The sequence below is a fragment of the Coloeus monedula genome (genome assembly GCF_965178545.1).
Source record: "Coloeus monedula genome assembly, chromosome: 6".
Lineage (NCBI taxonomy): Eukaryota > Metazoa > Chordata > Aves > Passeriformes > Corvidae > Coloeus > Coloeus monedula.
Genome location: NC_138786.1, coordinates 55,571,960 through 55,588,707, shown reverse-complemented (window position 1 = coordinate 55,588,707; position 16,748 = coordinate 55,571,960). Strand labels below are relative to the sequence as shown.

The 16,748-nt window shown below is 41.4% G+C and overlaps 1 protein-coding gene across 1 annotated transcript in view; it reads right to left on the bottom strand.

Moving 5' to 3' along the window:
• Positions 1-3,649: 3,649 nt before the first annotated feature.
• Positions 3,650-16,748, bottom strand: part of KIF26A (kinesin family member 26A) — a gene marked incomplete at both ends in the record, with an annotated part of 100,373 nt that continues 87,274 nt past the window's right edge. The window contains 10 exons of the mRNA XM_082284306.1: positions 3,650-3,825; positions 4,339-4,489; positions 4,900-4,920; positions 5,374-5,564; positions 9,003-12,387; positions 12,943-13,105; positions 14,785-14,944; positions 15,238-15,421; positions 15,672-15,934; positions 16,454-16,547. Coding sequence (XP_082140432.1) covers positions 3,650-3,825; positions 4,339-4,489; positions 4,900-4,920; positions 5,374-5,564; positions 9,003-12,387; positions 12,943-13,105; positions 14,785-14,944; positions 15,238-15,421; positions 15,672-15,934; positions 16,454-16,547 — 4,788 coding nt within the window. The remainder of the gene's footprint in view (positions 3,826-4,338; positions 4,490-4,899; positions 4,921-5,373; positions 5,565-9,002; positions 12,388-12,942; positions 13,106-14,784; positions 14,945-15,237; positions 15,422-15,671; positions 15,935-16,453; positions 16,548-16,748) is intronic.

Below are 16,748 nucleotides of genomic sequence, written 5' to 3'. Positions count from 1 at the left end.
CCTTCACACACAGGCAAGCTCACCTCTGGCCTCCTTGTGAAACCTAGTGAGATGTGAGGTTTGAGGAACAGGCAAGTTGTGTCCCTGAAATTTAATCTTTAAGCTTTGAATCACCATTGCACTGGTTCCAAAAAACCCAGCAGCTGTCAAGACATTACTTTTCCTGTTGTTGGGAAATAGGCATGATAAGAGCTGTTTGGTAAACTGGGCCATCAAGGGACCTGGAAAAGGTTGCCCTAGCAAAGAGAAGGTGAGGGATTTCATGGGAAGAACTGCACACAAGGTAGAAAGAATTCCAGTGTGAACTGGAAAATCCCTGCCAGAAGTTATTCAGGCAGTTCTCCAAAGCCAGTGGCTTTCTAAAGTTTTATTTGATATCATAACAAGCTCAACATGATCTTTAAGTGTGCAATTTAATGGCTATTTTAAATCATTAAGTTAAAATAGATGAGGAATGAAATAAAGCATCTGGCTTAATTTTGAAATTATCTGTAATCCAATATAATTAAGTCTTTGTAAAATAGACTCAAATAATAAATTAAGTATATTTAGCTGGACAGAACTGCAACAGCTAAAGCAGTAAACTAAAAGATTACCTCAGCTCTTGAGATATGAAAGATAATTTACTACCCACAACAACCAATAAAGAACAATACTGGCATAAGGAAAACTCTGTATTTCATCCATCAGTGCTTCACCTTATTTTGCATCTCAGGCTTGCTTTGTGCCACGAAGCCAGAGGCTAAATGCATTTAACATGCATGTTATTGCCATGTTGACATGGAACTCAGCAGCCCTGAAATGTCTCATTTGCTTCTTTGTGGCAAACATAACCACAGTTAGAAATGAAGGAGAAAACATCAAAGGATGCAAGTCTGATCAGCAAACACTATATAGGCAAATATTTAAACAAATTATCAGGTTTATGAAAACTGGGATGGATGATTAGCAGCTTGATTTTTATTTCAGAGGATGATAATATTGCCAGAGTGCGGGAGAAACAATGAAGATCTCTGAGGAGAGGATGAGGTGGCTGGCAAATAAATAAAAGAAACAAAATCCCTTGCGTCCATTCAGGATGGCATTAAGAGGCTACCTTAAAAAAGAGTGTGTTCCAGGGCTCAGACATACCACAGGTCAACTCATCCTGCTGCAGCACCATTAAGACGGGCATCTCCAGAGGACAGTGGAATGGCACCAGTGCAAAACCCAACACTAATTGCAGAGTTCCTCATGAATACATTCTCTTTTGGCCATCATGTTTCTGGAGGTTTTTGCTTTTGCTAATAAATACTTGTTCCTCAGCATGCTGCTTCTTTTTTATTTTGATTTTATTTATTTATCTAATCCTTGCTCTGAAAAAACCCACAATGTATGAAATCACGACATGGCTTTGATTCTGTCTTTGGAAGAACTGTGACTTTCTGCACACAGAAAGTAAATTTAGCTGGAATTTACAAGTTAGTAAATATAGCTGCTATTCAAGGGTATCAGCAAGGGGATCCTCTAGAAATTCAAGATGCCATATTCCCTTGCATACAACCCAACACAGTGCCAACTGTCAGTAAACAAACACAGTGCACCCTTTTCCAGGGATAAATCAGAGCGATAGAGAAAGGCACTCTTTGTAACCTATGCAAAGTCAAAAAGTTGTTTAAGCACCAAACCCTTGCTCTGACTCTCCCACTTCTCCAGCTGTGGAATGAGGCAGAAGGAATTTACCCCATCTCACAGGGCTCTTGTGAGGGTAAAGAAAACTCAGTGTGTCGATGCCATGCTGGTAGGGCTACCTAAGAAAAAGAGGGAGGGGAAAACTTCACTCATTATAGGCCTTGTGGCCAAATGGCTGGAAAACACTGGAGATGGTGTCACTAGAAGCACAAGCTACACTAACCCTGGCTGGGAAGGCTCCAGCCAGCACCCGGAGCTGAGGACCAGGCACAGCTGCTGTCCAGTCAGGGAGCAAACACTGCAATGCCACAGAGAAATGAATGCAGCTGTTTGCCATGATGGACCGACACGGCCCAGGGCTTCATTCCACTTCCTAGTTTTCTTGTGGTTTCAGACCCATTTTTAATTGCTTTTTCTCAACAGGGAAAACAAGTATGTGAGCCACAGGTCTTTCTTCTGTAAGTGCTAAGAGAATGTAAGTATTATCATTGCCATTTATTTCACCCTTTGGTGTTTTGTCTCTCCTGATTGGTTTATGCTGACTAATGTCAGAACTCTGTTCCCAGTTATACACCTCTTGGGCAAAGAGACAATGCAATGTGACATTTAACAGTGTGCCACAGGCCATCCTCCCTCTTCTGAACATTAAAATCACATACACGGCAAAAAGCACTCGTAACAATAGATGTATCTTTTATTCACAGATAAAAGCTGAAGCAAGCTGTTATAATACATATTTATACAAAGGATTTGAAAAAACCATAAAAAGGAAGATGATTAGAAAATATGATTCGTTATGAAAGGTGGTAATACATACACTATTAAACCTTTTCAAAAGTATTTGTTTGGCAACAATTTATCAATAGTTTCCACACTTAAGTGGCCTCCTTCAAAAAAGCACAAATCTCATGCAGCATGTATAAACTTGATCCTGAGGGTTTGCCTTCCTTAGAAAAACTGTAAAAAGATATACTATTTGTCTTAAAAGTTCAAAATGCAAATGCTATATTTATAGTCAAAACTATATAAAAATATGGACCTAACTTAACATTTACAAAAAGTTTTTGCTCCTTTTTTTTTTTTTTTTGCTTGTTTTATGGGTTTGGTAATAAACATAATTCTCAATTCCTGCAGTCAGAGAGGAAAAAAGAAAATCAAAACAAACCACAGTGCCCTTTGTAGACTTCCTTACATTAAGTTTACGACTCCAAAAAAGACCAGGTCTGTGAAAAGAGAGGTTAGTAACCAAGGAAGTAGGTAAGCAGTTAATATAGATCTATATATGTATATATAAAATGGAAAACAAACATTTATTTTGATCTGAAAAAGTAATAATACAAAACCTGAAGATAAAACAATCATCTCAAAATGCCATAATACTCCTTTTCAATAGATAAACGTTCATAAAAATATCTTGAACCCTAACCAAGAAAACAATTATAATACAATTTTAATTCTGCTACATAAAACAGCTTTTCTATGAAACAAGAAGGCAAGTTCAGGTATGAAAACATAATTTACTTATTGCTTTTGCTACAATGTTGTTTGTTTTTTACATTTAGTCATAAATACACTATACAGTATAAAATATTTCATAGGAATACATTTTGTAGTCTGCTTAGGTTTGCTGGCTTTAATTCTAGCACCAAATACAAAAATGAAAATCAAATGAACTTTAAAGGCACTTCCATTTCATGTTTGTTTGTTCGTTAATTAACATCATGGTTTGTACTAAATTTCTTCACTTCCCTCTGGTAGAAGCAATACTTGATCCTACTTTTATCTTTGTACAGCTCAGGTCACGTTGAGGCACCAAATGATTTATGAACATTCCCATTCCTCAGCTGTTTCTTTCTCTTACAACATTCATTGTTGCTTTTTAGTCTTCACGCTTCCTCCTTCACTTCCCAGCTACTTATCCCTTCTTCATGTCAGACGACCCAGCTTCACTTCCTTCAGTCCCTTGAAAAACCTCTCTTCAAACCTCCACTTCCCTCACTCCATCTTGCACATCGGTTATTCCGATATCAAAACACGTCACTATCATGATATGTGACTTGCACAGATTAACACACTGCTCCAGTTCTTCTGTCACTTGTTCCAGTGCCTCCAGGTACTCCTGTGACTCCTTGTCAAGATCAGGATCCACTTCAACTGTCAGACAAAAAAGTACTGAGTAAGAGAAACAGCTCATCGTAAAACATTGTTCTGTCACAAAGGAGCCACTATGGTAGAGTAAAATTTAATTTCTCTTGAACTAAGCCTTTTTTTTCCCCTTTGTTCAGCAGATGCAAAACTCTGCCTTGAGGCTCCAGTTACACACAGCGCGCAGTCTGTGAACACATCTCATGCCTCAGTTTCCCAGCTATAACATGGATATGGACAATTTTTTCCTTCTTTGGAAAGAAGAATAATAAAAGATTATATATTTAATATTAACAAGCACCACAGTGTGTCTCTGCACCATTTTGATGTTCTCTTCTGGTTGGTTTGGATGGTTTTTTTGTTCAAATCACATATTACAGAAACACAGATTGAGTCATAGAGTATTTTAGGACTCAATTCAGCAAAATATCGTAGCAAGTGATTAAGTTTTTCAGTGGGACTGCTGACATGCTGAAAATCTGTTAGAGGCTGACCATAATGCTGTTTTTGCAAAATACTTACAGTCTTCTTTCCACTTATTTGGATCCATCATCAACCTGCACTTTGTCTCTTCCAACTCTTCCTTCAAAAATTCATGCTTTGCCTTTATTTCTCTGATTCGCTGCTGGCGCCTCTCTAGTATCTTCAGCTTGGTATGGAAATACATCAGACCCTTTTAAGACACAGAAAGGCCATTCCTTGAATTTTCCTGCTGTGAGTTGGCCCATAACAGTCTGACACAAATTGCTCCCAGCTCACTACTCGTAAGAGTGAGCAGGTGGGTTGCTTTATCTGGTTGCGGGGTTGGTGGGGTTTTTATGGGTTTTGGGGGGTCTTTTTATTTTAAGTTTACATTAATGAATTCTCATCTAGAGGAACCACAAACTACATCACTTGAGCATTTGTTGCACTTCTCTGTATTAGCAAACATCTCTTAATGCATTCTGCATTCTGAAATTACTACTGCTTGTAGATAATTTTTTTTTCCAGTAGTGAAAATGATAAACACAGCCCAGTTATAGTATCAGAGTTACAGTTAATACTAAAACATATTAATTCTTATTTTCTTAAATGCATTCCTACCTTCTCAACATCCTGGAAAGGCTATTACAAAAGAAATGGGAAAAAGGCATCAGTAGAACATAAAATTCTGGTCTCTAAAATAGAATTAGCTGAAGTGTTTTCCAATTACAAGTAAGTTAAACTCAGTATATCCCTGATTTAATAAAATCCTGCCATTTACATAAACAGTTAATGACCCTATCAGTGAGGGAGGCTGTAAGGTTTTACCAGCCAGGCTAGGATTATGAAGTCTTCTCATAATGTATTAGTTGGTAACTTCCATTTACACCATCAGTCATGTTAGACACAATTAATTTTAGACAGTAATCATTTTCATTTTCTGTGTTAAGGGTACCCCAACATATGAATTGCAAAATTAATAATTATAGTACTTTAATTGCAATCAATTTCCTGAACACCACTCTGGCATTCAAGCAAGGACTTTGTCTGTATATTGTAATTTAAGTTGTCTACAGTTGTAAAATATGTGCTGACCTCAGTTTCCTCTTGTCTGTGTCGCTGTAATCGTTCCACATCATCAATCTCATAAACTTTAATTTCAAATGGCTCTTTCAAAGTGCCTGGCAAAGGTGGTAGATCAACCCACTGGCCAGTGACACTGGGTTTTCTTCCTAAGGAGGCAGCATCTGGCAACGGAGCAGGAATCAGTCTACGACGCTGGAGACCTAAAATACAGAAAACAAACATTCCTCAGGCTCTAAGAGACAAACGCGCTGCAGAACATACTGCAGTGAATTAAAGAAGGATCTAGGTTCTCAGCATACTTAGGAATAAATCTTTTCTTGATCTTTCCTTTTAGTAAAACACCCTCAGGCTGCTAATTGAGTTTACTGCCTTGACAAAGTAGGTTTCACTTGGTTCACAGATGGGAGCAACAGCAGTTCCTCTCCCAAAGCAGATGTCTGAACATCAGTTCTTTATTCTCTCCCTGCAAAAAAATTTTCTGGATTCATTTTTCTTTGGTGGACTACAATGGTATTCATTACCTTGCAAAGGCAATGAGATAGTGAATAACCTAAAACTAATACTGACAATGGCTTATTTATCTAGAAATCTGCAGGTCCCCCAGTTAAAGCCAAGCAAGGCTATCTTAAGATCCCTGTCACTGCACTACCTCTTTGCAAAGCTCAAACAGTTCCATCCAGAATTACTACTGCTATTTTAGGGTGCTAAATACCAGCAGTTTTCAGTGACTTTGTGGGATTGAGAGGCATTCAAAAGGCATCAACCGATCTGCAACTTGAGCACCTGTAATGTTAAGATGCATCATGCCTCTGCACCAGCACCCAGAAGCTCAGTGCATGACAAAACTCACCAATTCTGGGAACCTTCAATAAAATGCTCCCAGATTTACCAAGAAAATCATACTGCACCATGATGCATCTGCTAGGGTTCAAGTTTCATGAAGCAGAGACTGAGTTATATCCTTCCAAAATGGTGATACTTTTGATTGCAAGAGTTGGGACTCTGGTGTCCAGCATTTTTTTTTTTTTTTGTGATTATTAAGTCTCTTTCCATTCTCTAAAGGCTGGCCTTTACAGTACATGTGTCAAGGACAAGTATGTCCATAGAGCTGGTCAGGCAACATTAACAAGGCTGCAGTCCAATCCCTAAAAAAAGGAGGTATGAAGGCCACCAGAAAAAAGCTGAAATGACACACAGTAGCAGTAAGTATAAGCTGGCTTTAGGTGACTGGTGACAATAAATTTAGTACTTAATAGCCTCCTCTTATTAAAAACTAACTCAGAGGCAAGAGTCTTGTTTCTTCTGCTCTTACAAAAGGGAGCACATCAAACAGACAATGCAGCTCTGCTTGAAGGACAATGCTGCCAAAGTAACTTCTGGGCTGAGACCTCTACAGGAGAGGTAAGTACATGTTAAGGCTGTCAATTAAGCCCTGTCATGAACTTCAACATGAAATGCGGATAAAATCCCAGCAGGCACCCCCAAAGCAACACAACCCCATTGATACCCAAAAAGCTACCTGCTTTACATATTCTTAGGAAAAACATCCCTCATTCTTAATTGCATCCTTGCTCATTTCTAAGTAACAAGAACAAAAAGGGAATGTTTTCAAAAGCGGAACACTTGCTTCTACTTCTACAACACCATTCTCACAACCCCAATCCATCTAGCCTGAAACACCACTATAGTCCTGTCGGATGAAGCCACGTACTGTAACCCTGATCCTGTAACTGCTTTGGTGACAGGAGATTCCTCTGAGAAGGACACCAAACAGAGGTCAAACACATGCAATAAGCAAGCAAACTTCATCTCCTTCCACTGTACAAGCCAGGGTCAACGTCATTACTCCAAGAATGAAGTTATAGGATAAGGGGACAGGTTTACAGTGACACATACAGGAGTAGGATCTGTCTTTAAATCAAGAGACTCCAACACAGTCTGGTGTAACATAAGCTACTCCAAGAATATCTAATAATGTGCAAAAATTACAATTATTTTAGAACAATAATGGGTCTGAACCAAACATTTCTCATAAGAAATATCTGACACACTTCCTGGTAAGCCACATTTCATGAATAAAACACATTATTTTCTCAAAGTCTAAAGCACTCCAAAAAAGTAATACATAATTTACTGATATAGAGCAATTACAACTGGAAAAAGAAATAGTTTGTCATTTTTAAAGACCTTATAAGCACTTCCTGGGGCAAAAACAAATACAAATCCATCAGTGGGTAATGCCTTCTCAATATGTGTGCAACTTATACAGCTGTTAATATTGATTTGTAGGAAAGGTTTAAGAGGCTGATATGCTATGGAAAGAGAAGTGCAGAAAATGTTGCACTATGTTTCCCAAATGATTTATCACTTGCTGAAGCAACTCAGTTGCCTTGACCAGAAAGCACCATGAGATCAGCTTCACTCATTTGGTTCTACTGCCAGAACTGAGCATCATGGGTATCTACAGGGATTGCAGTAATTGCCACTTTGAACCAGAAGTTCAGACTGCATTGCTGATGCTAGCTCCTACTATATTTCCAACAGTCAGCATGCCCAGGTTGTTGGAGGATGCTGCTGGTCACTAACTACATGGCACCGGTTGCCATGGATTCTTTACAACACCCAGGATCTCAGCCTAGGTCAGAGAAATTAACACTTAACACCAATCACATGAGCCAGATTTTGAAGCTGGCTACAAATACACTTGGCTGCAGCTGCACTTACACGAGCACCACCAGCGACAGCAGTAAGGAAAGGCACCAGAGGGAAGAAAAGGGGATCTGGTTCCCATACACCCACCTTTGCTTGATGTGGTCAGACACAGTGAGCAAGAGCTGCCTCTTCCAAGCAGCTCTCCCAGTCAGTTTCCTACTGCTTATAGTATCCACACATACACCCTGAAATTTCTTAATATAAATACTATTACAGTGCAATACAATAATTTTGCGATTAGCTGGTAGCATTAACCTAGGAGTCGCTGCACCTTACGCACACGCCCTACTGCTCTGCCTCTAAGCCTTACCTTTGGGTAAACTAATGCACATTTAGCAATCCTCATTAATTCACAAACACTCTTCTCACCTCCAGGCCTATTCCTTTGTTTCTAAACCACAGTCCCAGCTGGTGTCTCTGGCATTCCCTCACAGACACCTAGCAGCAGAGCTCCTCCTCTCCTCACTGCCCTTCTCTCACCAGTCTTCCAGGATTACTCACTTGTTCCTCACAAAAACTCATCAGCACTCACCCAGCACCTCACTTTTCCCAACCCACCCATAACACCCTCCTATTTGGGCCACCTGCTGAGGGAAGAAGGAATGTCCCCTATTTGCCGGCAGCCTCCCTGCAAGGGAGGAGGCAGCAGGTGGCTGCCAGCACCCCAGGGCACCCCACACCTCTCCTGCCCTCTCCACCACAGCACCTGTGTCACACCTGCAGCTTTGAAGTAAAATAAATGACAAGTAGCTGCTGTCACAGCAATACACATGCACACACAAGCGCATGCAGTCAGTCCACCTCCCTGCTTTGAGTTCTCTCCAAGCCTCCTCTCTGCTCTGTCAGAGATGCCACATATTGCCTCCACCCTCAGGATGCAGTGGAGCACGAGCAGACACCTGGCCACCTGCCCCTTCATGTCTTACCTGTTGACCGTTTCTTGGGAGATTTAAGGCTCCGCATCCGACCCGGCGATGACATCCCGCTCTCGCTCATGGAGTCATGTGCTGAGGAGGCGCTGCCGGTGGCCTCACTGTCCCGGATCATGCTCTCATAGCCACTGCTGCCCCCACTGTGGTAGAACAGAGCCGTCCTGCCCATAGCTGGCGGCAGCTCCCCGCTCAGGACACTGCTGTTGTCACTGCCGTGCCCGCTGCTGTAGCGCTGTGGCCGCCGCGGTGCCGTTATCTTGCTGTACGGAGACGGCAGCACCGGCATTTGTGACTTCTCGTCACTGAGGTTGATGCCACTGTCATTGCCACTGTCAGAGTCGGTGGAGCCTCGGAAATGCCCTGCCTTGGCAGAGCCGCCCGACACCAGCTCGTTCACGCGGCTGTTGGCTGCCCTCATGGCCTGCTTGGTGCCCATGATGGTCCCACGGCCAGGTTTGCCGCTGACAGGCTGCACAGAACGGGGGGCTGCCTTCCCACCAGGGGCCATGGCAGAGCCCTTCCCTGCAGGCTGTGCCAGGGACTTCACAGAGGAGCTGAGAGACTTTGACCCACTGGCAGACAGGCCCCGGGTTTTATTCCCACTGGCTTGCACCTTCTGGTTAGTTGTGGGTTTTGCCTGGCTGTTTTTACCAGGCGCAGGGGCCGTGAAGGGCAGTGGTAAACCCACACTGGAAGCAACAGGGGGAACCCCCAGCCTGGGGACAGAACGCCCTGCCCGGCTGTTGCCAGTGCTCCCGCTCTCCCTCACCATGCTTGCTTTGGATCCAACTGATGTCAGGCTGTCACACCTCTCCAGAGACATGTGGCTCCCATATCGGTGCACGGTTTCACTCTTCGATGCCTTCACCTTTAAGCTAGATGTCATCTTGGGCAAAGAGTGATCACCTTTCAGGTTCATTCTGCAGCTGACACTTTCACTAAAGTAAGAGCCAGCTTTCAACCGCAAATCTGCTTCATCTTCAGACTTTGGCGTAGCAGCTCTGGCAAAGTCCAGGCCAGAGGCTTTCCCCCCACCATTACCCAGACCAACAGGTTTCTGCTCCAGGCTTGATTTACGTACAGGAGGTGTCGGAGGTGTTGGCCCACCTGGTCTGGGCAACATGGTTGATTTCTGTGGTGCGTTCTTCTTTCCCAGTGACGATTTCAAGCTGCCAGTGGCCAAGGGAGCATCTGAATTCCCTCGGGTCACAGACTCTGGCAAAGTACTGTTAGCGTGTGACACTGGCATCACTCCCAGTGTGGTGGCTCCTCTCTTCAGTTGTGGCATCTTCATCACAGCTTCTGACTTCTTTGCAGCTCCGCTAGAGGATTTGCAGGCCATTTCACAACCATCCACAACCCTCTGCGAACAGGCAAGCATAGTCTGTGACTTTGTTGGCCTGGATGCTGTGCCAAAACACTGGGCAGCTTTTTCTGGCTGCTTCTCAGTACCAAACGTGTGAGGTTTTGGAGACAGCAGCGAGTCTGCAGGTTTTGCTTCCAAGTGATAATCAGTGCGTAACAGCCAAGGATCTTCAAACATACCATGTGGATTCTGCAGCTCTTTATAGCTGAGGACAGCATTATTGTGGATTGGAGAAGAGGTAGTTTTTGTTTTCCTAGGAAGACTAGAATGTATTGTTTCTATCACAGGCGCATCACGAGAATTACTAAATTTAATTTTTACTGGCTGATCAGTGACACAAAAAGCACTTTTTATTTGAGATGCTTTGGTAGTTTCAGAGGTTTGAGGGCTTTTGCTGATGCCTGAGGAAAGCTTGCTGGAACTCAAGCTCTCACTCTCCAGCTCAGAGAAGCAAAATCCACTGTCATTCAGAGCACTTTTCAGGGGGACGCATAAATGGGATGAGTCCAAGCTGAAGGATTCCTCGGACTTATTACAGTTGTAAGATGACTGTGCAACAAAACTGTCACTAGACTGGGCTCCATCACTTTCAATTGTACAAATGCTGACTTCACTAAGCCATGAACTGATGGAGGAACGTCTGCTGCTGGTAAAGGGATCCTTAGCAAAGGGCACAACAATATCAATATTTACACCAGTAGAAGTCTCCTGTGAGGTATAAGCATCAAACTCATCATTTATGCTGCTGATAATACTGACCGGCCTCGAACCCGAGGCAAGGGCCTGAAGGGAGCAGTCACTGTTAAAGCTAATGATACTGGAAGGTCTCCCATTATCCATAATTCCACTAATAGAGAGCTCTTCCACCACTGTGAAAACAAGCTCATCCTCTCCATTCAGCTCAACAGGCTGCTGCAAAGTCACTGTGGTGGTCAGTATATCCCGATCAAAACATTTCCCTCTGAATGCTGACCTGAAGCTGTGTACCTCTATTGCACCTGACTGAGTCTGGGTGTTGCTACCAACCAGGAATGCGCTTCCTACAAGGTTTTGCTCAGGTTTGTTTCCCATCTGTTTGCTCATTCCCACAGGAGGAGTACGAACTGCATTGCTATTGTCCAGCTCCAAATTCTCAGCTTTGGAGCTTGGGGAGTGTTCTCTCTGTTGTGGAGGGGGAGGTGCTGGGCTTGGCAGGGATCTCTTCACGTACAAGGACTTCTCCTTAGTGACACAGTCAGCTGTGGCCTTATTCTGCTCTGGATTCCTTGAAGGGCTACACCTTGAAGTCTGCAGGGAATCAGTGATTGTCTCTCTCTCCCCCTCCAGGATAGAGTCTATTATTTTGTTGTCAGCTCTGCTCTGCAGCTTGGAAAGCTCTGCTTTCAGGTGAGGAGTGCTATTTTCTTGACAGTTGCCATTGCCACCCCTTGGTGCAACAGCCTGGAAAGGAAGGTTATGTCCTTTTTTGGGAGATGCAGTTTCTTGTGGAATCGATTTCTTAAATCCTCCAGAAGGAGAGGATATTTTTTCCTTTATCAACTTAGACTGTGCATTTTCTGTACTTCCAGGAACAGGACTACAATTGGACCCAACAGAGATTTCTCCACAAGCAAATTTCATGGGTTCCTCACTTCCATCAATGCACTCTAACCTTTCTTGCAGTTCAGCAAAAGTGTTGCATTTAAAATGGTCCTTGTCAGAGCTCCTACAAAGAGCAGAATTGTCTTTATTTCTCTTCTTATTTAGGGACGGGATAATGGGAACAAACTCTGGCGGACCTTCATTATCTGTCAATTCCCTGTCGGACAAAGCTGCACCATTGGGACCAACATAGATGACAGTATCACAAGACTGTTCACTGCTGGAGGAATAATCAGGATCACTGGATATATTCAGGACAGGAAGGTCAGGGTCAAGGGCAACAGTTCGTGGGTGGAATGGTCGCAAATGGGGAGGTCTCCGGACATGTCCTTCTTCACACGAACTCTCTCCTCCAGACGAGCTGGATGCATACTGCAAATGACAAGTAAGGGAAAAGTTATTAGCATCAATTGATAAGTAAGTATATACATGTACAGGAATTGATTAAAAGGTCAGGCTTGCAATATACTCTGTGCTTTGTGTATACTATCACAACTACATCTAGTGGTAAAATATTACAGGGGAGGGTAAATTAAAATAACACACTACATAGATTTTACTGTATTAGTAATAATATAACAATCATACCTTTTCAGGCAATTTCCATTAAATATTATGCATTGTCTCTCTCCTCAATAGTTTTCTGTTCCTCCTCTATTGATTTTATTAATATTGATAGAAGCTTTTGAGTTAGTTTGACATGTAAGCAAAGAAAGAATACGTGTTTGAAACAAAAAGAAGGGAATTTCAGGATTAAGGACTGGGGGCAGGATGATGGCTCAGTGCCAAGTCATTTTTCAGTTCCTCTCCTGAGCTTTTATGCATTTTGTATTACTTCCTACCATTGAGAAATCCCATGTTCCCCTACCAAGAGGTTAGAAAAACTCATTTTCAAATGAATTAATTTCTGCTTGTTTGTGAACCAACCTTGGATTTCTTCTTTCTCATGCGGTGGATTCGCGACGCGAGCTGAACAGTGGTGAGAGTCTCTGCGTAATTGGCTGGGGAGTCAGAAATGTGCGCAATCATAGTAGTCCTGCAGTTGATGTTCCCAAGTGATTCCCTCAACAACATTGTCAACTTGTTGTCCCTGTGCAAAAAAATGAGAACACCAGGAATATTTAAAGAAATCACCACCTTTTCTTGCAGAATTTTACACCACAAGCTGTGCTTTCACTTTCAGGCATATATGGTACATGAAGATAAGAAACAGGCTCCTGTTATTGACACTTAAAATGTGTCTAAATGTACACATACCAAGTTACCAATATTTTAATTTATCTGCCTGGGTATTTACAGTATGAGAACTCATTTTATTGCTTAGAAAATTGTAACCAATTGACTGATAACTAGTTATCTCAGGTTTAGATCGTACTACACAAATAAAGCTCATGAGTGCTGTATTTTTAGCTGAACAGACTTAGTACCTGGATATTTACACTCTGTGAGCTCTGTGCAAACACTTTTAATACTAAATAAAAGAAATCAGCAGAAATGGTAAGAAATCTCTGAACAGATATAACAGTGTTAGATACCAGAAATGTAAGTGTCACCCCAACTAATCTACTTCCCATTCTGCCACCTGTGGTCTGCTCTGACATAGCAGAAGGGAAGCAGAACTTCTCTCTGGAGGCTTTCCTGGTGATGCAAATCCTCCACTGTGGACAGTAAAGCTGACAAGACAAGTGACATTTTGTCCTCCACTGGTCTCCAGGACATCTTTCCCCGCGGTTCCATGCTTCCTACTGCCCCCCTGAGCTGGTCCAACATGAGGGAACTCCTGTCACATCTGGTCACTGAACCACAGTAGGTGACAAAGTTAAGGATCTGCCCTTCCCTATTCTAACCCATACATCCTCTACTCCATACAAAACCTAGCAACTAGCCTGAGGAAAATACCTCTCTGCCTAATACAGAGAGAAAAAAACACCTGTTTGAGATGCATCACTAGATAAATATGTGAAACGACATGATTGATAACAACAGCACCGAAGTTATAATGCTTTAAGAAGCAGCTTTAACAAGCAGCAATTAAATTTAAGGACTGAAGGCCAAGTTCTGGTAAGGGTGATTACAATATGGCTGTTGTCTGTAAGTTGGGCTCCCCACAGGTGCGTTTGACACAAAGTTATTGTCGGAGACACTCCACAAAGGAACACACCTAAACATTTGCTTCTGTTAAACTAATGTGCAACATGGTGGTCTTCTTTTTTTTAATTGAAAAGATGTATCATCCAAAAAGACATACAGAAATAACAACCTTTGATGATCACACTTGATCAACACTCAAATATTTTCCAAAATTTCAATACAATTTTTACATTTGCAAAAAGAAGAGAAAATCTATCAAATCTGGGTTGAATTATTCACTAATGTAGAGCTGGCTGCAATCAGCCAAAAATTCCATATCCAGGAAACAAAGAGAGAGAAGGAAAGAAAACATCTTAGCCATTTTCCCTCACTTTCTTTAACAATCAAACCCTCCCCAGCACTTCACCTAACTTCAGTATATACCACTATACCATTTTTGGCCATGTAACTAAGAATTTCATGTTACTTGAACATTTAAAAACCTGTGTGTGTGTTAATATGGACAAGTAGATGAACAGATACATGTATCTGTAGGAGCGACACTAAAAGAAGACAGACCCTTCTCTGACAGAACTGCCTTTAACTTCACCTTAGGGAAAGAGTAAATTGTTGATGCAATCCATTTCTCAGGTAACACCACCCACAAATTTAAGATAATGCAGACAAGAATTCACTTACTTATATGGCACATGCTTAGCACCATTAATTAAGGCCAAAATTACATTGCCCAGGGCAGAGAGAGACAGACACAGAGAGCCTCCTCCATCTCGGCTCTTGCTCAGCACTTTTTCACAGCTCCCTAGATCAATGAGATGCAAACGACTGCGTCCTCCAGACACTAAAACAAAAAGGGGAAAAACAGTTGTACATCACGTTCTTGCATGGACTCAAGCCAAACCTGGTATTCAAAAGGCATTCAAATGAAGAGAATAATGAATACAGCATGGGATAATGACCAAATAAATATTTAATTGTAAGGAAACCAGATATTAGTCACAGCTACAAAAGTTAAAGTTGACTCAACTGGCTTGAGAGTTCATTTTTTCTTTTTAAGTTAATTGCAATTTATTATTAAAACTAATGCAAGACCACATCATTTAGAAATAAACAGTATGGTAAGAACATTCATACTTCCTCCTTTGCCACTCTTCTCCATGCGATACTGGTATATGTGAAGAGTAAAGAGCATGTGTGAATTCCTCCTATCTTCCTCCTCACATTCAGGCTTGCTGGTGCTTCTGGCAGCAATTGCAGCATCAAGGAAAAAGGCAGCTTTCTCTGCTGTCGGGGCCCTTAGCTCACTTTGGTTTTGAAGCTTGAATATAAACAAGAAAATGACTAATTAGCACAGGGGCATTTTTTTTATTATTTCTTGTTGAACTGGCTAAATCTCCAGGGCACTAAGAGAAACAAATATGTACACCATGGGAGAAGGGCTTATAAATTAAAAGCAATAAATTTTTTTTACTGGCTTAAAAGTTGTCATAACTGTTGTCAGATAAAAGGAAATAAAAAGTAGAAAAAAGTCAGGCTCAGAAAAATCTATGTTGTGATATTCATTATACCTGGGTTCCACATATTGGATCTTCTCTCAGATAAACCCCAGGAGACTGGCCATCCTGAAGGCTGCCAGTGGCTACTTCAGCTAACAAATCCTTAAGGTTTTCATCTTTGCCACTGATCTCCACAGCAGATACTCTGATAGAGAAACGAGTTCCAGTTTTTTCTTTACGTTCATTGATCAATTTGAAGAGCCAAGAAATTGCACAGGGGATGATACCAAGGCTTTGTGTGGAGTTATCCTTCCCAATCATGGTAAAAGATTTTCCTAGAATGAAAAGACAAACATAAACACAATTAACCTTTCTTGTACTAGACAGTGAGTCTTCATATTGCCACCTGGTATCACCACTGTACATGACATGTAATGCCAGCCGGTATCACCACTGTACATTACATGTAATGCCATGTGCTGCACAGATAAGGGAAAGAACAGATGCAAAAATTCAAAGTATGTAATTAACAATCCATTACTACTTATTCAACTAGGCTTGCAAGTTTTGTAAGCCAGACTCACAGCAAATTAATGTTAAAAACATCTCTGATCTTTTGATTTTCATCACAATGCACCTACATAAACTTGCTCTTAAATAAGTTAATCTGATGCTACATGTTACCTTTTCAAATTAAAACTTACAGTGTAGAAATAAACTGTGATAAGTTTGCAAAGCTAATTAAAATTAAATTCTAATCTATTCATATACTCCAGGTTTATTGTTCCAGGAGCTGACAGCATGTAATTACCAGACTGACATAGTAATTAACTGTAACGAATTTGGGAGCTCACCAAGCTTGACATGACCAAAGCAAAATATGCAACCATCTGCACCATTCACAACAGACTGGATTACTTCTGCTACTGTTCCAGAGCATACCTCAGCCTGAAAGAAAAATTGGAGACAAATAAGTGAAAGAGCATATACTGCTGTGGTTTTTACTATTCATCTGCAATGAAATGAATGACTCAGTATTTCTGAGGTACAATATTCTCCCCATTTTGATGGCATCAGTCCTATTATTTTAGTAACTATGCTATCTTAAAAAATAAAATATGCTACTACAGCCTAAAATAGTTTTCAATT